The following is a 23,271-nucleotide window of genomic DNA, read 5'->3' as shown; positions in this document are numbered from 1 at the left end:
AATAGGGAAAAAGTTTCGAACAAAAAATGTATGGCGCACTTTTTGATTGGTCCAGCGGATGCTGAGCTACACGGAAAAAAATTTTCTGGTAATTCTTTAACGTCGATTTAGAGATTTTACATGTTCCTAAATCTGTTAATTCTACAGATATTTTCTGCAAGGATTTAACGCATGCGCGAAAACAATGCAGTGATTCGACTAAGGCTGAGTACGATTGAGTGCGAGAGGTTAAGGCGAATTTAGTGTTTTTATTATTATCATAGTGTCGGCAAGAAAGTTCAATTAAAAAGGATACGTCTTAAGTATATAAACATTATTATTATAGAAATAAATTATTACAAATTTTTTATTTTAAAATTAACTGTAGTGATTAAGTGAGAAAAGTCGTTTGTTTCAATTTCTCGACATAAGAAAAAGTGGATTTATCATAAGTTTTGAAAACTTGCTCCTCATTTTTTTTGTTAGAAAATTATTGAAGGATGAATTTATTTACATAGAAGTTATACTAATTTATACAATAATGTTCCGCGAATTTAATGTATTCGGAGGAGAATATAACCTATAAGAAATACTCTACCAACTATATATTATCCCCATATAGTATACATAATTTGGTCACTCAACAGTTTTTAAGAACTGTAGCTCAAACTTGTAGAATTAACAGATTTCAATGCCAATGATTCAACATATTTCTCTATTTGGAGAAACATCAGTAGATGGCGCAAGAGTTTCTGTAAATTCTACAGAAAATTTTTTTCTGTGTACACTAGAAAACATTTCGGAAAAATTTTCGAAAAATTAAATTTGCGAGATAATCGCACGGGAATACCACCAAAAAAATAGTCAAAAAGTTCTGAACAAAAAATGTATGGCGCACTTTTTGATTGGTCCAGCGGATGCTGAGCTACACTAGAAAACAAATTCGGAAAAAATTTAGAAAAATTAAATTTGCGAGATAATCGTTTCGGAATACCGCCAAAGTCTTTAGCAAAAAGTAGCGAACAAAAAATGTATGGCGCACTTTTTGACTGGTCCAGCGGATGCTGAGCTAAACTAGAAAACAAATTCGGAAAAAATTTAGAAAAATTAAATTTGCGAGATAATCTTTCCGGAATACCGCCAAAGTCTTTAGCAAAAAGTAGCGAACAAAAAATGTATGGCGCACTTTTTGATTGGTCCAGCGGATGCTGAGCTTTACTAAAACATAAATTCGAAAAATTTTCGAAAAATTAAATTTGCATTATAATCGCTTGGGAATACCACCAAAAAAATAGTCAAAATGTTCTGAACAAAAAATGTATGGCGCACTTTTTGATTGGACCAATAGATTTTGATATAGAGTCAAATAAAGTAAGTATTTTTGTAATTTATAAGATTTTTCCTTTGGAATACATCCTAATACTCACTTTAAAATTTTTGAAAGAGAACGTTTGCTTCTTTTTGACACTTTTGGTGTAGTATGAAAACGCTATAACCCAGTATATGTTATCATGGGACACTCTACACTTAATTTTTGTTTTTGCTGTAGGCCGAAAATTTTAATATACTTGAAGAATTTAAAAATTTTACCGACCATACCAACAGTAGAAAACATTTGTGTTGGCGCATTTTGATAGTTACCGATATAAATGCATATTAACTTATCCACCGTGCTTTTGATTTTTGACTTGTATTTGTTAGCAGCACTGTAGTTGCGGTTCGCATGTTTTCTGTTTTCCCATGTTGTGTTTACTTATATGCAATCTTTTAATGTTGTTAAATCATTTTAAAATCAATAAATTTAACGTTACATGATTAGAAATATTTAAAAAATGAAAACTGTTGAAACTTATCAATTAGATGTGTGGAAAGGTGATTGGGGTTTACCTTCTATAGATATTAATTGCCTGCAAGCACTGGTATGTTTTTATTATAGGTTATGTGATTTTTTTGAATAATGAATTTTATAATTTTTCTAAATTATAACATTATAATATTTCACAATTTTGAATTAAACATTGTTTCTATTGATAAGTATTATTTATTTTTTCATTTATTTTGTGAAATTGAATTCTACATTTTTAGATGACAAAAATAATTTATATAATTTATTCATTTAACCTCTAAAAAGAAAATCGATAAAATTTTTTTTTTCTTGTTTTTGTTATTTTATAAGGTTTTTGTAAATGAATAATTTTTACTACTGCTTATTTATAAACATTTTTTAATTAATATTTTATTTATCTAGTTGCAAATTATTTAAATCTATTTTTAGTTCAGTTGTAGTTATTTTATATTTTTAATTTTGTTTATTTTCTTTTTATTTTGTAACTTTATTGAATTATTATTTATTGTAAATTTTTTTTTTTTTTTGCAAATTTTAGAGTCCTGAATTTTTATTTACATATGTTAATTTAATTTCTTAAATTTTATTTTCAATTAGAAGAAGAACTTCTTTTTAGTTTACCTGTTCTTTTTATTGTTATTTATTATTAATTAAATAATTAACGTCAATATTAATTTAATACGGGTTTTTTTAGGCCTATGCAAAATTTTGTAAAATTCCTTTAAAAATAAACGCAACAAATAATCCATATAGAAGTCCAAATGGTCAATTACCTGTATTACGACATCAATACGGCATTGATTATACGATCAGAAATATTTTACAATTTTTTCGCAAAAACAATTATTGTCTTGATTTTGGTTTAAGTCCAAAGCAATGTGCAGATGTGAATGCTTATGAGACGATGCTCAAAGAAGAATTATTTCCAGCACTTCAATTTATATGGTATTTCTAAATAAAATTTCTTTGTTTAATTGTGAATTTAAAAAATATATCAATTTAATTATTTAATTGGAATGATCAAATTAATTAAGCTTCTTTTATTATTTAATTGATTTTGCAATTAAAACATTCTTCAAAATAATGTTTTCTTTTTTTGCTTATTTTAATGAAATAAATTATAATTTTTATGAGAAAACAAGTTTTCCATTACTTTTTTTTTTTTAAATTATAAATTAAAATAAATGATGTTAAAGTTCATAATGTTTATGATCAACGATTTTTAAAATATTATTTTTCAATGAATAAGTCTATGAATTTTCATTTCAAAGATATATTTTTTGCAATGTTTATTGATAAAGAAATTAGAAAAAATATTTTTCTAGATATAAAATTTTTTAATTTTCTATTTTAAATAATAATGTTTATTCTAATCGTTGATCATAAACGTTGTGTACTTTAACAGCGTTTAAAATAACACACTTTATAAAAAAAAAAAAATTCAAAGGTGGGTTGACGAGAGAAATTTTCGACAAGTCATTAGGCCATGGTATGGAAAAGCAATGCCATATTTTTTAAATTATTATTATCCTTCAAAATACGAAAAAGAGGCAAAGACTTTAATGGAATCATTGTATCCCACCGAGGATGAAATTAGCAATATCGAAACTGACGTGAGTTGTTTCAAAATTTTAAGTTTTAATAGAGTTGTTTTAAATTAATAAATAGTTCATTTATCTTTAAACAGTAAACGAATTTTTTTTTCAATACTCCTTTTTCTAAATAAAATAAAAAAAAAAGTTTAAAATAATTAAAATTCAATATAGGTTTATGGAAAGGCACAAAAATGTTTGACTTTACTGTCAAATCGATTGGGTGATAAGGATTATTTTTTTGGTTCAAAGCCAACGACATTAGACGCAATTATATTTTCTTATTTGGCGCCAATATTACGAATTCCATTGCTAAATAATGCTTTGAAAAATCATCTCACAGCATGTGTAAATCTAGAAGATTTTGTCGTAAGAATATCGGTGAAATATTTTGAAAATGATTATAGATTATATGAAAAGGAAATAAAAATGAAAAATACTTCTGAACCAAATAAAACAGAGGAAGAAATTGATTTTCCACATAAATCGAGAAATAAAATTCTCGCGGGAGTTTTTGCAACTGTTGCCATGTTAGGTTTCGCCATTTTTAGTGGAATTTTAGAGGTAATTTGAAAAAAAAAAAAAATATTTTACTTTTTAATTTAAAAATAATGCATTTTATTTATTTAAATATATACGAGCAAGAGAGCTCATTTAGATATAGTTAATATTATTGGAATTAAAAAAATAATTTTTTTTCTCATCTTGGAAAATGAAAAATAAAAGTGGTTTTGCAAATTCTATGAATTTATTGACATTAAATTATTATTACAATTAAAAAGTAAAATTGTTAAAATGATGAAAAATTGTAAGATTGAATTACAATAATAAATATAATGAATTTTTTTATAATAAAGTTTAGATTGTTTGGTAGACTTTTTTTTTAAACGTGGATTCTATTTTAAATTTAAAAAAAAAGATCTGCAAAAGTTTCGTTTATTTTTTTTTAATATAATTAATTTCCATGAAATTTGGAGAGAAAACATCAATTTTCAGATGTTTTTTTATTTGTAGGTGGTAGCTTATTTAATAAGACACAGAAAGTTTCTTAGAATTCCTAAAAAAGCACGAAAACGTGAGTATGTCATGAATTTGCAAATCCTTTACCCATACATTTACCCAGCTTTTTTTTTTCTTTTTTGTAAATGAAAAATATTTACTTTCAGTTTATTTTTCTTTGTCAAAGAAATTTTCCATTTCGAATTTTATATATTTATATAATATATATATATATATAATTTATCCATTTGTTTGCAATTTATATTATTTCAATATTTTATGTATTTATAAATTTATTTTTAATTTTCCACAAAAATTATAAAATAAACATTATTTATTATATATATTAAATAGTATTATTATTGAATATTCTTATGTTATTTTAAATATTATTTATATTTCACAAATAATATTTAAAGTGACATCAAATAAAACAGTTGGAAAAAACGGTTAATTTCACTGACGATGATATGAAAATAAAAGACAATTAAGTAATGCATGTTTCTTTAGAAATTTTACACTTTTAAAAAGAATATTAATATAAAATCCATTGAGAAATTAAAGAAAAATTTAATAAAAAAAAAACAATAAAAATTTATCAAAAAATAACAGAATTAAATATAAAAATATAATAATCATGTGCCAATTATCAATTAAAATTATAATAAAAATATTTTAAAAAATATTAAATTAATGTTGGTATTTAAAAATTTTACGAAATTTTAAAAAATCATAATCGATAAATTAAAATATACAATATAATTTCAGAAAAAAAACATTTCCGACTTAAAAAAAAATGCGCGTTTTAATGAAGAAAAAAATATATATTTGTTAAAGGTGCCAGCAAATGATGAAGACTACGATTCTTCCGAATATACGTTGGATAATCAAGATTTCTACGATGAAGATTATGAAGATGAATAACATTCGGTGAAGTGACATTTTTTCTTTGTTAAAAATTTTCAAATAAAACAAAAAAATAGAAATTAAAGAAATTTTGTTTATGCAAGAAAAAAAACTTCATTTACGATTTAATATGACAACACTTTTTGTGTAAAGTTAGCACGTCGTGCCAGAGATGTTTTTAAGTAGAAGTATAAATATATATATATATTACAATTGAGAAGAAAGACAACCAAAAAAAAAAAAAATAAATAAAATGAAGAAAGAAAATAATGTTTAGTAAGATCCGAGACTTTTGTATACATAATAGAATGTTTACAATTGGAATATTTTACAAATAAATAGCTCTTGTACAAAATATGAATTTTTTTTTAGTGTCTTATTATTTTTTTTTTTTTAATGATGTCTTGGTCTGTACCTTGGAATTATTCCCGTTGTTGCTGTTTGAATTTCTTCCGCGAAACTATCAAAATTATGAATTGTTGTACCGCCCAAAATTATTTTCGTATCCAAATTTAAACGATTTAAATTGTGAACGGCTAAACTCTCCTCGTAAGTTGTTCCACCGACGATAAATACTATTATCTCCTGCGGCCTGTCATTAAAATGGAATTTTTCATTTTTCATGAATAAATTTTTTAATTTTTTAAATTTTATAAATAAAAAATAATTTTTTTTTAATTCAAACATCTTTTTTTTATCTATAAAATTATTATACTTTAATATATATATATACCTCTTTGTCATGACCATATTTCCAAGATAGGGGAATGTTTGTAAATTTAATTTTCCTTTTACAGTGTCTTCTAAGATTTCAAATAAAAGAGGTGAATGCTGTGTATAAATATTGTCCACACCACTTAAGCCTTTGAATAATTTTTTTGTAATTTTAGCAACAGCCTCGTGATTAAATAAATTACTCTGTCTCGAATTCACTCCACTGTATTCCAATAAATTGTACACCAGCTGAAAGACAAAAAAAAAGAGATTTTCATTTTGTTTTTTTCTTTTTAAATTAATATTTTATTAGTTTATTGAAAAAACATTAATATACCTTTGTATATTTTTCCGAAACGCCTCGTTTTTTCAACATTTCTAATAAACCAGTGATGTCATTATTTGTGTGTTTCTCATAATGAAGTGCGTACAGCATCACTAATCTTGTTGCATCTTTGTCTCTAACTCGAGTATCATTTATGAGTTTCTTGATTTTCTGCAACTGTTTGAATTTTTGTTTTTCTTATAGTTATACAAGTTGATAACTAATTTTAAAAAATTTCAATTAATAAAAATAAGATCAAATATTTATTATTACAAATTTTGTGTAATGTAAAATTTTCATTTAAGAAAGAATCGAAGAAACCATCTCATAGTAAACATTTTTTTTTAATTTTTCTTCAAATGCAAAGTGTTAAATATTATTATAATTTATGAAAAAAACTGTTTCTTTAAAATTATTTTTTTGATTAAAAAATTCGAAAATATGAAATTGAAATAACTTTTGTTTTGAAAACGTCTGTACGTTAATTTCTTATTATTAATAAATTCTCTATTTAACTGGATTCTTATTTACGAGAATTTTAAATCATTTTTTTATTTCTTTTTTTATTAACCAATAAAATGTAACACATTAATTTAATGATAATTAAAACAATTCATAGGTATTTTAATTTAAAATAAAATGAATCTATTTTTAATTATAAACGAATTATTATTTTTTTTTTAAATAAAAAAATGAAAATAAGGAAAAATTGATTTTATATAATATTTAATTTACCTGAGTGGAATGTTCACTTTGGCAACTTAGTTCCTGTTCCAATTCGGAAACTTCGAGTAAATTATGTTCGCCAACCATCGTTGAAAGTTCACCGACAAGTGTAACATGCTTGGCAACTGTACCGGACATTTTTTTAAACAATGGATAAGCCTCAACGAAATTTTTCATATCCGCAATACTTTCAACTTTTTGATGTTTTTTCGCTCGTTTTTGAAAGTCGTCCATTAATTCTTTTATTGTTTGACCAATTTCCCCAAAATTCAGATACAAATTCTGTTTTTTTTTTAATTTGAAAATACAAATTTTCAATTATTATAAAAAATTTTAAATTAAAATAAACTTGAATTTAAAAAGAAATTATTAATACTGATTTATGAATTACAAAAAAAAAGTTTCGATTTTTAATTTGAATTAAATTTAATACTCTCATTAAATTAATCGAATCAATTTCTTTTTTTTTACATTCAATCATATAAAATTAATAATAAATTTTTCCTGATGTAAAAAGAATAAAATTTGAAATTTTTAAAAACAAATTATACTAACGTTCTCGTAAAATTCATCGTGTTGAGCACTGATGACAACTTCTTGTAATTCTTTGGAAATACCTTTAACGTGCGATAAATCAACTCTATTATTATTAATAGTCAAAAGTTCATGAACCATCGCTTGATATGTCCATTGATTAAGTAAAGGCGTTACTGGATCATCTTTTCTGTCGAGAATCAAAAGAATTGAATTTGATTCTTCGCGAAATTTAAAAGAATTCGATTCTCTTGTTAAAACTTCGCGAATTTTTTCCGCCAATCTTTTAGACATTTCCGAACTATTTTGATATCTTATGTAAGGACATTTTTTCAATGACAAAAGAACAGCAGTTATTCCTTGAACTGTTCTATGAAGATTTCCGGGATTCCAAGTTAAACCTGTTTAGTAAAAAAAAATTAATAATTATTTTTTTATTCTTATTTATTTTCGTAATCATTTTAAATATAAAAATATATAATTTTATTATTTTAGTTAAAAATTGAATTAAAAAAAAAAATAATAGATAAATTAGAAATTTTTTGTAATTTATCATCTAATTTTTTTTATTAGATAGAATTGATTAATAGTTTTTTTTTTCTAAAGAATTCATTGAAAAATTTATAAATAAATTATAAATTTATAAATTAAATTAAATAAAAAGAGAAATTTTACCCTGACAACAGGCATTGATTCCTAAAGAAAATAAATGTGGGCTCACAGCCAAATAATCAGCATAATATTCGTGAACTTCTCTCACGACTTCTTGTTCATCGCTCTCTGCTAATAATTTTATATCTGCTTTTGCTATAATATTGCTAAAATCTGAAAACAACAAAAATTCTTCCTATGTAATTTTAATTGAAACAGTTTTTTTTTACATACAAATTTTAATTTTTAAAAAAATTTCTTATTTCGTTTTTTTTTATCTTCAAAAAACAAAGGGAAAACTGTTTAATAAAATATAAATTACAAGTGTTTTACTTACAAATATAATAAACACCATATTTTGGATTTCGTAGTTCATTGCACAGTAAAGCAACATTTTCTTTGGTAGGTCTTACAAAAACAATACATTTTAAATGTTTTAAGCCCTCACTGCGAGCGGCTGCATCGATTCTTTCAAAAAGATAAACTTCTTTCATCAAAATTTCTGATTGACTATAAACCAAACTCACAATACTTATCTAAAATGTAATTATAATTATCCTATTATTATTATTATTATTATTATTATTATTATTATTATTATTACTGCTGTTAATGTAATTTTTAATATTTTAGTTAATTAATATTCTAAAAAGAAAGTTATTTCAAAAATTTTTTTTAATTTATAAAAGGATAAGAAAAGGAAATAGTAAACATAACCTTAAAACTAACTAATATTACCGTTTGTTTGTCCATTAAAAGAACTTTCATTCCTGGACCACTTTCCTCAGTCATTTTTGTAATATAAAACTTTAATGATGTCACGACATTCATTTTGATAAGTGACTTTGAATAATTATTAATTTTTCGTGGATTTAAATATATATATATATTAATTTTTGTGAATAAATTTCCAGCACTACTGAAATGTCAGATTGACGGGCGTCACATTAGATTTTCGATAATTTAGGCGGGAAAACAAATTTCACCGTCAATTTAGACGTTATTTTAAACTATTTTTTCCTCTCAATTTTTTTTTATTAATTGTTAATTCACTATTATTTATAACTCTAAAAAATATTGTCCGCGTGTAAAATAAATAAATAATAACAATAATATTATCATTATTAATTATATAGATTAAATTTTAAAAAAAAAATTGAAATAATTTTAAGATTTATAAAAATGCAACCTATTTGATGAAAAAATAAATATTTTAAAAAATATGAATATAAAATATGGGTCAATCCATTGAAAAATCATTCGATAATGATTGCTGACATATTTTTGAAAAATCTAATTTTTTATTATTTATGAAACTTGAACCTTTTCAAGTAAACAAATTTTTAAATTTAATATTTCCGAAACGGAGCAAAATACCTTCGTCAAATTGTAATAGCCGATAAATTGTATTAGTTAAAAAAATCTCAAATTTTTTAATGCTTCCAGAAAAAAGTTCTAAGCTTTAAAAATAATAATTAATAATAATAATAAATAAATAATTTAAAATTTTAATAATAATATCTTAAGTTAAATAGTTTAATATGTACATAGATAAACTTAAATTTAATAAATTAAAAAAGTATTTTTCAAAAAAATTGTAGTTCAAAATTATAAAGAAGCTTTTAATAATTTTTTTAATTTTTATTAATTTTCATTAAATTGGTAAAATAAAACAAAAAACATTTTATTCGTATTTACAGTTTTATTTAAACTAACCATTTATAATCTGAAAAACATTATGAAGATGGAGATACTTAACAAAATTTCTGTTTTCATAATGATGATTTTGAACGAGAAAAAAATGACAAATAAAATTTACGTTCTAAATCAACCAAAAAGTTGAAAAAAATTAATAATTGTAAATTGTATCACTACGTTAATTTAATTAACTGATTTTTAATTAAATTTACAATTTACAATAAATTTAATTTCTATTTTCAAAAAAAAATATTTTACAAATACTGCAATTTTGTCAATGAAAATTAAAATCTAAATAATTATACAAAGTAGGTAATTATAATAATCACTAAAAATAGATAAAAAAAAAGTTTTCAGTATCATAAATTGAGTATTTCATCAATTTTTTAAACATGTTAATTTTAATTATGTCTAGTATATAAATCTAAATTTTAAGAATGTACAACTATAGTGAATAAATTTTGTACAACAAAGTTAGAATAAGTGAGAGTCAAATAATAACTAAAAAAAATTAATTAATAATAATCTTATCGTGTAGAACAAAATTAACTATTAAAGATTTAAGTTAATATAATTGGAGGTTCTTCCGATGGTGGTAGAACGCTTGTTTCTTGTGTCTCAACTAATTTACTTCGAATTATATTTCCATCTGCATCCATTTCGTCAATTGAAATAAGAATATTCGAAATAATTGGCATTGACTTTCCCAATTCAGGAGAAACATCTCCTTCGTCAATTTCCAATGCGCCCTCAATTTCCATATCTTCTTCTCGTAAATTATCTTGCGCTTCTATCACCTAAACAAAATATTTTTTTAAATTCTTGACATTTTTTTCAAACAATAATTTAAGTTTTAATTTTAATTCAATTAATTTTAAAAGTAAAATTCGCATAAAATTATGCATTAATTTAAATTGAATTAAAAAGAAAATTTCAGTTAATAATAATTTAAATTTTTAAGTAAATATAATTAATAGTTTACAAAATTAATTATTTAATTTGACTTGATTTTCAAATATTATTTTTATTAAATTTAAGTAAAAAAATTAATAACTCACTTCAACACAAATATCCGAGGCTTGTGTGATTTTTAATGTGTAATTCTTATCTGTAATGTTAATATTTGGTTTCATCACTTTATCCGATGTGGAATTGGTTTCGTTTTCTTCGTAAAATTCAAATCTCGCCGTTTGCACACGATAACATCCGTCGTCACATCTTTGATATTGAAAACGCTTGTGTCCAATATTCAACGAGATATGATGTACATCCATTAAATGTTTCGTGAGACGATAACTTTTTTGATATTTTACAGGACATTCATGACAACAATACCATCTTATATCTTGGCAATGTGTTTTTTCCATATGCCTGTAAAAAAAAAATAATTTTTATATTTTTTAGTGAAAGAATACATCCGAATTTTCAACTATATTAAGAAATTATTTTAAAAATTCAACAAAATTATTTTTATAGTCATTTTTTTACAAGTAATTCAATGGTCATAAAATAAAATGTGATAAAAAATATTTTTACCACTTTTTAATTTTTATTTTTCCTAAAAATTGAAATATTTTGAAATTAATCAGTAATTTTCTACAAAATATGTTTTTATATTTAGAAAAAAATCCCCGAGTGAACATTTTAATGTTTACTATTTTTGAAGCACTTTATTTGAATAAAAAATTGTTTTAAGATAATAAATGATGAAAAATATTATATTAAATTTTTTATTTAAGATATTCATTTATTTATTAATTTTTTTTTTTTTACAAATTTTAATGATTTTTATTTTTAAATGCTCTTTACTTTCTTAAATATGGGTCAATTTAAAAATTTTGTCTTTAAATTATGTGTTTTTACGTGAACTTTTCGAAAATTCGATGCAAAAAATTCTAGAAAAATTACAAAATATATTTTGTGCAATTTAAAGATTAAAAATTTTGTTTTTAAAACTATTTGTATCTATCAATTTTTTAAAAATTTTCAAAAATACTACTTCCTTTTACAAAAATTTTAAACTTGATTCAATCTTTTTTATACTTTTTTTTATATTTTAATGGTCTGAAATTTATTAGAAAATTGAAGAATTAATGGTTTAAAATTTGTGAAAATTAAAATTTTTAAATAAATCATTTTTAATTGTTAATAAATTTGTGAATTTTTAAAAAAGTAATATCCCTATAGTTTTGAACGTTCAAATGAACAAAATTTTTGTTTGTTACTTTTTGTAAATTTGAATTTTATTACAAAATATTAATTTACATATTAAAAAATGAATTATTTACTTAATAAATGTTGAATTTCTTTTTATTTCTTATTAGAATACAATAATTTTAGAAAATATCGAAAGGGAAAAAAAAAATTTTCGTTCATTTAAACGTTCAAAATTTTAGAGACATTAAAAGTAAATTATTTTTGTTTTTTCTAATAAGCAAGTGAAAAAATCAATTTGAATTTTTATTTAAATAATATGTAAGAAATAAAATTACCTATCAAGTACGTATGCATTTTTACATTGATACATACAGCCTTCTGCTTGACAATGAAACATTGGTCCCTTTGTATGCACTGACATATGATAATCCAAGTCTTGTTGCGTTTTTGCACTGTGTTTGCATAATTGACAAGCGAACGCTCTTTCTTCCAAATGCCTATAACGAATATGTTTAGCTAGTGTAGCCGACGATTTACAAATCATATCACATAAATTACATTTAATCGAATAAATATGTTGCCTCTCGTGTTCGTTTAGAATTTTTGCAGTTGGATAAAATTTATTGCAAACTGAACACAAAAATCCTTGCGCTAGAAAAAAAAATACGTACAAATCAATAAAAATTTATAAAATAAATCATTTTTTCTTTAACATGTTTTGAAAAAGCAAACAAAATTTTATTCATTTTTTTTTTCTTCAATTTATCAATTTTTCTTTAATCTTCGAAATTTATAATTAAATTTCAATTGTCTTACTTACTTTCAACTGAAATTTGTCGATCACAATGTTCACGAAATTTTGAGTTTGTTGAAAGCATTAAACCACAATCGGGACATGCGATTGTTTTCTCTTTTGTGTGACTTCTTATGTGATCTTTTAATTTGTGAATACTTGGAAATACATTTTTACAACCAGACCATTTACATTGAATGCCACCATCCACATTGTTACCACGGGGATATTTTTCTATATGAATTGTAACGTGATCTAGAAATGTTTGATATTTATTAAAAGTCTCGAGGCAATTATTCCATTGGCAAATTAATGTCGGTGGTAATTCCATATTTGACCAGTCAGTTTCACGAATACATTGCTGAAAAAAGAAAATGAAAAATCAATTGTAAAATAATCAAACAAAATTTTCACCCAACAAACTATGACTATTAATAATTAAATAAATAAATTAGTTTCTTGTTTTTTTTTTTTTAGAGAAAAAATTAATTCTTCGGCAAAATTTCCAGCTTGAATTTAGTAAAATGTTTCAAAATATTTTATCTTCTTTTTTTTAAAGTCAGATTCATGGAAATTAATATTTTCTTGTCAAAATTATTAAAATAGAATCGAGAAATATGTACAATTTTATTTTAAACTAATTTACAAAAATGTTATAAGAACAATTCACGGAATATTGTTGAGTTGAATAATTTTTTTAAAAGAATATTTGAATTAGCACAATTTTCAACAATTGAACTCATATTTCTTTTCAAAAAGTCTAACTTAAAAATAAATTAATAAAATATTTATAAGAATATAAACATTTTTCACGAAGCTGAAGTACGCAACAATTATGATAAACAATTTTTAAAGAAATAATTTTTTAAAATGAAATAATTAATATAATTATAATTTAATAATAATAATTTATTATAATTTTTCGCCTAAAAAATATTTCTTGTAGTTTTCATTAATCAACAAATTAGAAAAAAATATTTTTTAGGCAAAAAATTATAGAATTTTTCATTTTAAAAAATTATTTCTTTAAAAATCGTTTAGTAACAGGAAAACTTTCATTTTTAAAATTATTTTTTCCATATAAAATTTTCTATTTATTCGAATTTCTAAAATTTTTATTCAATTTTTATTTTGTTAACTTTTTTTCTTCAAGTTTTTGTTTAATGTTCTTCAACTTCAATTTTCATTGCGTTTAATAAATTTTTTTTATTAAATCTATTTTTCGCTCTAATTCTTTTTTTGAGTAATTTCTCAAATTTTCTTTCAATTTTTGTTTTCTTCAACATTGTGTTTCTTAAAATTTTTTTTTTTTTTGAATTCTAGAATTTTTGATTGTTTTTTAAATCTTCTTTTTTTTGAATTTCTGTTATTTATTCATTTTTATTTGACGATGTGTTTTATTTTTTTCAACAAATTTTGCTTGTTTTAAAATTTTAGATATAAACGATATAAACATTTTTTAAAATGAAAAAATTCTATAATTTTTTGCCTAAAAAATATTTTTTGTAGTTTTCATTAATCAACAAATTAGAAAAAAATATTTTTTAGGCCAAAATTTATAGAATTTTTCATTTTAAAAAAAGTATTTCTTTAAAAATCGTTTATCATAAACGTTGCGTACTTCAGCTTCGTCATTTTTCTTTTAATTACATATTAAATCAAATAATTTTACAATTTATTTTTAATTATTCATTCTCAAATAAATTGAAAATATCTTTAATCAATAAAAAAAAATTTAAATTATCTTTTAATATTTTTAAAAAGCGAAATTCAATATAAAATATATTTAAATAAAAATAAAAATATATGTTTATAAAAACAACCACTTACCGGCAATTTATTTCTCTGCTTAAAATTATTGCCAATTGATTTTAATTTTCCATGATATGAATGATAATAAACGTGCCATGTTATTTCCGTTGTCAATGGTGTTTCATAAGGACAATTTTTCCAGCCACATATATATGTTCCCGTGCCGTTATCCAACATTTTTATTTCCAATTCAGGAATATGTCCACTCATATGATCGAGAAAACTTTTCGGCGATGACGAATTAAATGAACAATTTTTCCATTCACACAATATATCTAATTGTTCGTCTTTTAATTTTTTTCCCAATCTACGTCTTTTTGCTCCACATTGTGAAACAGAATCAAATTCAGAATTTGAGACAGTATCTTCAGTTTCGTCTAAATTTAAAATCGATAAAGGATCTTCTTCCGATGTAATCAACATAACTTGTGAATCGACCCAATCGCTACATCTTTCACGTAATTCTTTTGTTTTAATCATTTTCTTCATCATTTCACACATTTTGCAACAAAATTTTCTTTAGATGAAAATTTTTTTCCTCTCTCTTGAAAACGAGAATATATCTTTTTGAAACATGTGAAAATTATAATATATATTATTTTTTTTTGTATATTATTAAAATTAAAAGTTATAATTACAATAAAATTTTTTAGTTTTTTTTTTGCAAGGAATATTTAGATATTAACATTTTAAATATTTTGGAATCAAAAGTGATACAGAAAAATTATTTTTAGAAAAAATTAAACAATATTTAAATTGTAAATGAATAATACTTTGAAATTTTGTTAATAACGTTTTTTTTAGTCTGCGAATTAAAAAAAATTCAAGTAAAATAGAGAAAAACAATTTAAAAACTAAATTCCGAGACAAATTTCATAAATTGGATTTTTTTTTTTGAGGTTATAAAATCTCAAGTTTCAAAATTGAGTAAAAAAATGTTATTTCTTAATTTACGTATACTTAATAAAGTTTAAAAAAAAATTTAACCTAATAGAACACATGTAAAAACTTGCCTTTTTTTAATGAAATGAATCGCTATAGAATTCTTTCCTCCAAATGTTTCTCGTCCGTCAAATGATTGAAAGACGCAAGAGGTATTTTGCTTCGTCAAATTTTAATGTTTACGTTATTCACGGTGATCACAAAAGTGCTTGAATTTTACTACATATAGAATGTAAATTAAAAAATAATGCACTGTCCTTATTTTTTACAAAAATTACTAAAAACAAAAATATGACACTATTTCACACAACTCTCAAGAGTAATTCATTGCTGCGAAGTTGCTTGAGTTCAAAGCATTTGCGACAATGGAAATTTTTTGGCGGTTCTTTGACAATAAACAGTGAACAAGGAAGTTCAACTATTTACGCATTGTCATCAGGTAATGTATATTTTTACACGAAAATTACATATTGTTAATTGTCATTTAATGATTTTTTTTTTCAAAATATGTATTGTTAATCGTAACGTTCTTACAAATTTGCTGTTCATAATCACAAAGATTGCCTAATGTTATTGTTCTCGATTTCGTCTGCTGTATAACGTAAACATTTTTTTTTTGACAGCTTCAACAAATTTTTTTAAAAAAATTCTTATTGATAAAATTAGTAACTAATAGTTTCGTTTCTAGAATTATATATATATGTAAATTATTACTACATAACCAAATATTTCGATTCTAACCTAAAAATGTATGTTTTTTGTAAATTTTTTTTTTTTAAATTGAAGTAGGTAAATTGTTTATAATAATAATGTTAATAAAAGAAAAACAATTCTATATTATTTCAAATAAGAATAAAATCAATGTTTTTATAATAAAATAATTATGAACTAAAAATTAATTTTTCCCGCGAATTTATGTTTTTTAATTTATTGACAAGATTGTGTTTATTAGAATTAATTTATTATGAATTAATTTCAAATAAATATGAAAAATAATATGAATTTTTCATTTTTTATTTATAAATATTTTGTAGGGCAAGGAAAATGTGGAGTAGCCGTGGTCCGAGTGTCTGGTTTCGAAGCTTTAAAAGCTTTACAAAAAATGACAAATTTGTCAAATCCAAAATCAAAAACTACTTTTCTTCGAAAAATACACGATCCTGAAACTGGGGAAATTATAGATAAAGGATTATGCTTGTGGTTTCCAGGTAATTTGTGTTAACAAAATTTTTGTATTTCAATTTTTATTATTTTTTCATTTTTTTTTTTTTTAATGATTAATTTCGATTTTCTATTTATCTTTTAATTTTCATAATTTAATTTAAATTGATGTATTAAAAAGAACGCAAAAAAATGAAGTGTGCCTAAGTAACAGGGAAACTTTCATTTTTAAAATTATTTTTTTCATATAAAATTTTCTATTTATTCGAAATTCTAAAATTTTTTTTCAATTTTTACTTTTGTTAAATATTCTTTTACAAGTTTTTTTTTTTTAATGTTCTTCAATTTCAATTTTCATTGCGTTTAATAAATTTTTTTTATTAAATCTATTTTTTCCCTCTAATTCTTTTTTTGAGTAATTTCTCAAATTTTCTTTCGATTTTTGTTTTCTTCAACATTGTGTTTCTTAAAATTTTTGTTTTTTTTTTAATTCTAGAATTTTTGATTGTTTTTCAAATCTTCTTTTTTTTGGAATTTCTGTTATTTATTCATTTTTATTTGACGATATTTTTTATTTTTTTCAACAAATTTTGCTTTTTTTAAAATTTTAGATTTTACGTACGATTCTTTTTTAAAAGAAAATTTTTGTAAAATACTAGAGTTTTTTTCATTGTTTAAAATTAATTACAAAATATAGCTTTTCATATGCAAAAAAATAAATAATTTATTAAATGTTTAATGCACTTATTTAATTTTTCATTGATGTATAATATTTTTTAATTAATAAATTAATTGATGAAAAAAATTATTTCGTTCATTTGAGCGTTCAGAACTTCAGGCACATAAATTTTTTTTCTTTTCATTTACGACAGTATTTTTCAATGATTTTTCTCAATTTTCCTTAAATTTTCGATTTTCATTTTGTTTTTTAAAATTTTGATATTTTACAAATATTTTCTCTGATAAATTCTTTATTATTCCTAATATTTATTTTTTATTTTACAAATTTTGTAATTTTTCTTTTTTTGGAAATTTTTAAAATATTTAATTTTTTTTTTAATTTTTTGACTTTTTTATTTTCTGAAATTTTTTTGTCTAAAATTCTTGTGTTTTTTTTGTTCTCGATTCTTTTTTTTTCAAATGTTCCCTCGAATAAGAAAATGATTTATTTTTAAATTAAATTTGGTCGACTTTTCTTTTATATAAAATAAATATTATAATAAATCGTAAATTAATAAGTAAATAAAATAATAAAAATAGTGATTGTTGTATGTTTTGTCTTCTTTTTCTATAATTTTATATTCTATACTTTAGTTTTTTAAATTCTGATTATTTATGTTACTGTATATATTTTTTAAGCTTGAGGGGGGAAAAAAATTGTAAAACTTTGTAAAAGTACACAAGAGAGAAATAAATTTAATTATTATTATTATTATAATAAAAATAGTGTAAAAAAAAACTATGGAGTTTTCAAAAATATTAATTTTTTAGGTCCCAAATCCTTTACTGGCGAAGATACAGTTGAATTTCAAGTTCATGGCGGTTCAGCAATTTTATCATCTCTAATGACGGCACTCGCAAAACTTGGATTTCGTCCCGCCGAACCCGGTGAATTCACGAGACGTTCGTTTTACAATAATAAATTGGATTTAACGGAAATTGAGGGTCTGGCCGATTTAATTCACGCCGAAACTGAACAACAACGTAAACAGGCACTCTTACAGGCGAGTGGTGTTCATCGTGAATTGTACGAAAATTGGCGGCACACGCTTATGAAAAATATTGCTCATCTCGAGGCGTACATTGATTTTAGCGAAGAGGAAAATATTGAGAGCGATGTACTCGTTAATTGTAATGATAATTTACGAGAACTCGTGGAAAAATTGGAAAATTATCTTACCGATGGTAGAAGGGGTGAGATTTTACGTAGCGGTGTGAAAACGGTAATTTTAGGTAAACCAAATGTTGGGAAAAGTAGTCTACTAAATAGTCTTGTACGACGTGATGCTGCAATTGTCACATCCGTCGCTGGAACAACACGTGACATTGTTGAATTAACATCAAATATATCAGGTTATCCAGTACTTTTGGCTGACACAGCAGGACTTGCAAATAATTCCAAGGATTTTATTGAACAAGAAGGAATTCGAAGAGCGAGAGTTTATGCAATTAATGCCGATTTTATTATTTTAGTTGTCGATGCCGTGGAATTTGTCAAAAGTCAAAAATCCATTGTCAATTATATTCACGACTATATGAAAAATTTAGAATTAAATGATCTTATAAATAATGAGAGAGAAGTAAAAAATTACATAATTGTTATGAATAAACTCGATTTAATTGATAGTAAAATGAAGAATTTTTTTCTGAAAACTTTACATGAAAATAATATTATTGGAATTTCGTGTGTGAAAAAAGAGGGATTTTCAAATTTACTTGACGCAATGACAAAATGCTTTGTGAAAATGTATGTGTTTCTTTTTTTTTTTTTTTAATTAAAAAAATTAATTAAATTATTATTAAAAAATTTTTAAATTAATTTTATTTATTACAGATGCGGAAATCCATCGAGGGAAAATCCAACAATTAGTCAAACAAGACATAGGATTCATTTGACAAATTGTTTGAATTGTTTAAAAAATTATTTCAAATTAATGTCGAATGATAATCATGACATTGTTATTGCCACTGAGGAGATTCGTCAAGCAATGAAAGAACTTGGAAAAGTAACTGGTCACGTTAGTAATGAACAAATTTTAGACATTATATTTAAAGATTTTTGCATTGGAAAATAAAAAAGATCCTTTTGTAATTCATGTCTTTTTAATTATTATACACAATATTTATTTTTATAATAATATAAAACAATAATGATAATAATAATAATAATTAATAATAATAATAATAATAATAAATTTGCTCTAAAAAATAACCGATAAATAATAATTTACTAGATATTTTACAATTTAAAGATTAAAGTTTTATTTAAATTTTTTTTTTATTTTTTCGATTTTTTTTGAAAAATTAAAAAAAAAACTTCTTTCTACAAAACTTGAAAGTCATTTTTTGCATAAAATTTTCCAAAATTTTTTTTTTTCAAACAAAATAAAAAAAAATTAAATTGATGTATTTTTAATTAAAAAACAAAAAAATTTAAAAATCTGAAATTTTGAAAAATTCTGATTTTGTAAACGACTTGATAAAAAAATTCGAAAACAATCATGAAACTCTTTTTGGTCTAATTTACTATTATAATAAAACAATTTTATATTTGAAATGAATTTTAAATTTTATTAAATGTATTTAAAAAAATTCGCACCAAATTTTGAATTATAGATGGCACTGTAAACAATATCGATGCCTGAGAATCGATTAGTATTGATTTTCAATCAAAAAAAATTTTTCTTTTTTTTTCTAAAAATAATACAAGAGATTTTTATAATTTATTTTTTTATAATTATTATTTACAATTTATTTTTATAATAACAATAATAATTACTATCTATTAATATCCAGAAATTTTATTTGAAACACATTTAAAATTTTACTAACAGCATTTCAAAAATTCGCGGCGCAATATCGATACTAGAAAATCGATTAGTCTCAAATTTGCTAACATTTTCTTTATTTTAAAAAATTCATTTTCTTTTCATTCAATAAACATTTATAATAATAAACTAATAATAATAATAATCCAACTGTAATAAATAATTATAATAGTAAAATATCTATTTATTAATTTTATTTTCCTATAAGAATTTACAAAAATATACTATAATACTATATAATATTATAGTTTAATAATAATTAAAAAATTATTCTTAAACATTTAAGTATATAATTAAAAATGAAAATTTAAATTTCCCACCAAAATCGAATATAGAAAGAATCGATTAATCGATTTCAGAGAGAATCGAGTTGAGTCAACGCGCATCCCCTCTTTTTTTTCTTTCTTTCAGCGTGTTTTCGTAGAGTGAAGGTTAGTGTCAAAATAATCTGAAAAATTAATAAAAATCCGCAAAATTTGATAAATAAAAATATCAATAATCGTTAGTGTATAAATAATTATTAATTGTTTTATAAATATTTCTTTTTTAAACGTATTTGTTTCAAGTTCAGCAATATAAATTTGCGTGAGACAAGTTAACATAACCTCTAATCTGTGCGTTTGTTTTTCTCGCAGGATGGCACCCAGGTATGAATTGGCCGTTGGCCTGAATAGAGGTCACAAAACGACGAAAATTCGCGTTGCCAAAAACAAATCCGAGAAGAAGAAGACTGTTGCAATTCGTCCAGCCAGACTAAAGGGGGTGAGTTTATTGTAATAATTTTGAAACATAACCTAAAAATTGGTGTCTTAATTTTCATATATGTATATAATTTCTGTTGCTTTCTTTTTATACTAATGAATACAAATCATAGACAATGAATTGAAATTAACTATTTATTTGGAGAAATTTTAATGTATAGTAAATTATATACTTGTGGTAAAAACGTTAAACGTTGCGTACTTCAGCTTCGTTAAAAATTGTTAGGTTTTCATTCAAGTGGAAAATTGAGAAAAATCATTTAAAAAATACTGTCGTAACTCTCAATGATACAATGAAAATATTGAAATATCAATTTCCTCACAAAATTATTTTTATTTTCTTATTTTGCAGCGTCAAACAAAACACAGTAAATTCGTTCGCGATTTAATTCGTGAAGTTACTGGACATGCTCCTTATGAAAAACGCGCAATGGAATTGTTAAAAGTTTCCAAGGATAAAAGAGCTCTTAAATTCCTCAAGAGAAGGGTAAGTTGCATTATATTTTCTATAGAAAAAAAAAATTACTATTAATATTTGAAAAATTTTGAAACTATATTTTCTGTTTAATACTTAAAATCGTTGCTAAAGTTCACGTTTATGATGAACAATTTCTAAATATTTTTTTTTTTTTTTGAATGAAAAATTCTTTCAATTTTCATGTCAAAGATATTTTTTGTATTGATTAACAAATTATCAAAAAAACATTTTTTTAAAATAATTTTTCGTCTTAAAACAAATTTATTTTCTAGTCGTTTATTGTGAACTTCAGTATCGTGTTGAGAAAATTTTTTTTTTTTTATAACATTGCTTCCATTAAAATTTAAAAAATATATATTAATGCTGAATGTTTGAGTTACCACCGGAATAGTAAAATTCAGTAATTCGTTTTTTTTTTATTCTAATACATTTTATAATGTGTTTTTTTCTTCTTTTTAATTTATAAATACAATGCTTGCAATTGAACAAGAATTGATAAATAATAAATTTAAAAATAATATTTTGCTTAATAAAAAAAAGTATACTAAAATTTGTGATATTTTTTCTCAGTTGGGAACTCACATTCGTGCTAAAAGGAAGCGTGAAGAACTAGGAAACATCCTTGTTCAAATGAGAAAAGCTGCTGCTCATCATTAGCAGTTTTATATTTGTAAGAAAATTCCTTTTTAAGTCAATAAACATCTGTGACAAAATTTTCAATGATACTTTTTAATGATGAAAATAATTTAAACCTTTTTAATAATAATAATAATAAAAAAAGAATCTATTTTTTCTTTTTAGTAAATGAAAATATTTTTTATTTTAAATTCCAAATAGAATGGAAAAATTAATTTTCAGATTTTAAAACATTTTAAAATTTGTTTCGAGTGTAGAAAAAAGAATTTTCAAACAAAAGTTTCAAAATTTATACTTAGTTTCAAAAATTATTTTATTTCACATTACATGTTTCTTTTTTTTTATATGAAATTCAATCTGTTAAAATTGATTTACTTTATTTCGAAATAATATAAAAATTCAATTTTAAAATGAGAAAGAACAAATTTAGAAAATAAAATTATTTTTAACTTTTTTTCCATAATTTCTTTTTATATAGGGTAAATGCACTAATTGCGGCGTGATTCGAGTCAAAAAACCTTTGAAATAAAAAATTCGACATTTCTATTGTATAAACTCAATTTAAGACTTATTAAACTAAAAGCTTATGTTATTTGGATATTAAAAAAAATTTACCTCCCTGAAGTTGGCTTCGACGCTGAGGGCCGAAAATTGTTTTTCGCAGAATCAAAAATATCAAAACATTTTTTAAAAAGGTTTTTGGTCCACACAATGCCTTGAAAAGTATTTTTCAAGGTATTATTTGAATTGAAAAATTAAAAAAAAAATAATTTGAAATTTTTGATTCTGCGAAAAACAATTTTCGGCGCTGAGCGTCGAAGCCAACTTCAGGGAGGTAAAAATTTTAACTTTATGAAAATCGATTATTTAAACAAATATGAGAAATTAAAATTAATACCGTAATTTTCTATTGTGGCGCGTTTGTATCAGTTTTGGTGTTTCAATTGCGGTTCGGAAAAAAATTTGATCTCAAATAATTAAATTAATAATTGTTTAAATGTGCATCTTTATAA

At 22.7% G+C, this 23,271-nt stretch overlaps 5 protein-coding genes across 7 annotated transcripts; 3 read left to right on the top strand and 2 right to left on the bottom strand.

Moving 5' to 3' along the window:
* Positions 1-1,682: 1,682 nt before the first annotated feature.
* Positions 1,683-5,589, top strand: LOC127286022 (metaxin-1). Of its 2 annotated transcripts, XM_051312301.1 has the most exons (6): positions 1,683-1,898; positions 2,520-2,770; positions 3,273-3,438; positions 3,592-3,981; positions 4,432-4,492; positions 5,254-5,589. In XM_051312301.1, exons 1-6 carry the CDS (start codon positions 1,812-1,814, stop codon positions 5,265-5,267), a joined length of 969 nt encoding a protein of 322 aa, XP_051168258.1. In that variant the 5' UTR covers positions 1,683-1,811; the 3' UTR covers positions 5,268-5,589. The 2 variants fall into 2 exon arrangements, with proteins under 2 accessions (XP_051168258.1, XP_051168257.1); XM_051312300.1 differs by lacking the exon at positions 4,432-4,492 and having other exon boundaries at positions 1,684-1,898.
* LOC127286021 (vacuolar protein sorting-associated protein 45) lies at positions 5,399-9,210 on the bottom strand. The gene is made up of 8 exons (XM_051312299.1): positions 9,011-9,210; positions 8,610-8,808; positions 8,297-8,446; positions 7,643-8,022; positions 7,097-7,369; positions 6,374-6,538; positions 6,056-6,285; positions 5,399-5,914 (listed from the first exon to the last, which is right to left on the bottom strand). The coding sequence occupies exons 1-8, from the start codon at positions 9,101-9,103 to the stop codon at positions 5,716-5,718; spliced, it is 1,689 nt and encodes a 562-aa protein (XP_051168256.1). The 5' UTR covers positions 9,104-9,210; the 3' UTR covers positions 5,399-5,715.
* Positions 9,211-9,954: 744 nt separating this feature from the next.
* LOC127286019 (histone H4 transcription factor) lies at positions 9,955-15,954 on the bottom strand. Its single transcript, XM_051312297.1, has 6 exons — positions 15,746-15,954; positions 14,751-15,295; positions 12,948-13,281; positions 12,463-12,778; positions 11,029-11,341; positions 9,955-10,767 (listed from the first exon to the last, which is right to left on the bottom strand). Exons 2-6 carry the CDS (start codon positions 15,231-15,233, stop codon positions 10,531-10,533), a joined length of 1,683 nt encoding a protein of 560 aa, XP_051168254.1. The 5' UTR covers positions 15,234-15,295; positions 15,746-15,954; the 3' UTR covers positions 9,955-10,530.
* An 11-nt stretch (positions 15,955-15,965) lies between these two features.
* On the top strand, positions 15,966-19,647 carry LOC127286020 (tRNA modification GTPase GTPBP3, mitochondrial). Its single transcript, XM_051312298.1, has 4 exons — positions 15,966-16,113; positions 16,709-16,882; positions 18,327-19,302; positions 19,390-19,647. The coding sequence occupies exons 1-4, from the start codon at positions 15,966-15,968 to the stop codon at positions 19,628-19,630; spliced, it is 1,539 nt and encodes a 512-aa protein (XP_051168255.1). The 3' UTR covers positions 19,631-19,647.
* A 1,055-nt stretch (positions 19,648-20,702) lies between these two features.
* LOC127286018 (60S ribosomal protein L36) lies at positions 20,703-22,342 on the top strand. 2 transcript variants are annotated; one of them, XM_051312295.1, is made up of 4 exons: positions 20,703-20,814; positions 21,019-21,145; positions 21,497-21,631; positions 22,193-22,342. In XM_051312295.1, the coding sequence occupies exons 2-4, from the start codon at positions 21,020-21,022 to the stop codon at positions 22,277-22,279; spliced, it is 348 nt and encodes a 115-aa protein (XP_051168252.1). In that variant the 5' UTR covers positions 20,703-20,814; position 21,019; the 3' UTR covers positions 22,280-22,342. The 2 variants fall into 2 exon arrangements, with proteins under 2 accessions (XP_051168252.1, XP_051168251.1); XM_051312294.1 differs by having other exon boundaries at positions 20,759-20,884.
* The last annotated feature ends 929 nt before the right edge of the window (positions 22,343-23,271 follow it).

Source organism: Leptopilina boulardi, unplaced genomic scaffold, assembly GCF_019393585.1.
Source record: "Leptopilina boulardi isolate dan_hultmark-lab unplaced genomic scaffold, ZJU_Lbou_2.1 LbouV2_342, whole genome shotgun sequence".
In the NCBI taxonomy this organism is placed as follows: domain Eukaryota; kingdom Metazoa; phylum Arthropoda; class Insecta; order Hymenoptera; family Figitidae; genus Leptopilina; species Leptopilina boulardi.
This window is presented reverse-complemented; position numbering and strand designations above follow the sequence as displayed.

What these genes read in the sequence shown, in the direction of transcription:
- LOC127286019 (XM_051312297.1), bottom strand. Translation starts at nt 15,233, where the DNA reads ATGTGTGAAATGATGAAGAAAATGATTAAAACAAAAGAATTACGTGAA. An exon ending in TCGACAAATTTCAGTTGAAA is followed by an intron (nt 12,779 to 12,947) that starts GTAAGTAAGACA and finishes TTTTTTTTCTAG; the next exon opens with CGCAAGGATTTTTGTGTTCA. An exon ending in CCTCGGATATTTGTGTTGAA is followed by an intron (nt 10,768 to 11,028) that starts GTGAGTTATTAA and finishes TATTTTGTTTAG; the next exon opens with GTGATAGAAGCGCAAGATAA.
- LOC127286020 (XM_051312298.1), top strand. Translation starts at nt 15,966, where the DNA reads ATGACACTATTTCACACAACTCTCAAGAGTAATTCATTGCTGCGAAGT. An exon ending in TATTTACGCATTGTCATCAG is followed by an intron (nt 16,114 to 16,708) that starts GTAATGTATATT and finishes AATATTTTGTAG; the next exon opens with GGCAAGGAAAATGTGGAGTA. An exon ending in ATTATGCTTGTGGTTTCCAG is followed by an intron (nt 16,883 to 18,326) that starts GTAATTTGTGTT and finishes TTAATTTTTTAG; the next exon opens with GTCCCAAATCCTTTACTGGC.
- LOC127286022 (XM_051312300.1), top strand. Translation starts at nt 1,812, where the DNA reads ATGAAAACTGTTGAAACTTATCAATTAGATGTGTGGAAAGGTGATTGG. An exon ending in TTAATTGCCTGCAAGCACTG is followed by an intron (nt 1,899 to 2,519) that starts GTATGTTTTTAT and finishes GGGTTTTTTTAG; the next exon opens with GCCTATGCAAAATTTTGTAA. An exon ending in TTAGCAATATCGAAACTGAC is followed by an intron (nt 3,439 to 3,591) that starts GTGAGTTGTTTC and finishes AATTCAATATAG; the next exon opens with GTTTATGGAAAGGCACAAAA.
- LOC127286021 (XM_051312299.1), bottom strand. Translation starts at nt 9,103, where the DNA reads ATGAATGTCGTGACATCATTAAAGTTTTATATTACAAAAATGACTGAG. An exon ending in TTTTAATGGACAAACAAACG is followed by an intron (nt 8,809 to 9,010) that starts GTAATATTAGTT and finishes ATTACATTTTAG; the next exon opens with ATAAGTATTGTGAGTTTGGT. An exon ending in ATATGGTGTTTATTATATTT is followed by an intron (nt 8,447 to 8,609) that starts GTAAGTAAAACA and finishes TGTTGTTTTCAG; the next exon opens with ATTTTAGCAATATTATAGCA.
- LOC127286018 (XM_051312295.1), top strand. Translation starts at nt 21,020, where the DNA reads ATGGCACCCAGGTATGAATTGGCCGTTGGCCTGAATAGAGGTCACAAA. An exon ending in GTCCAGCCAGACTAAAGGGG is followed by an intron (nt 21,146 to 21,496) that starts GTGAGTTTATTG and finishes CTTATTTTGCAG; the next exon opens with CGTCAAACAAAACACAGTAA. An exon ending in TTAAATTCCTCAAGAGAAGG is followed by an intron (nt 21,632 to 22,192) that starts GTAAGTTGCATT and finishes ATTTTTTCTCAG; the next exon opens with TTGGGAACTCACATTCGTGC.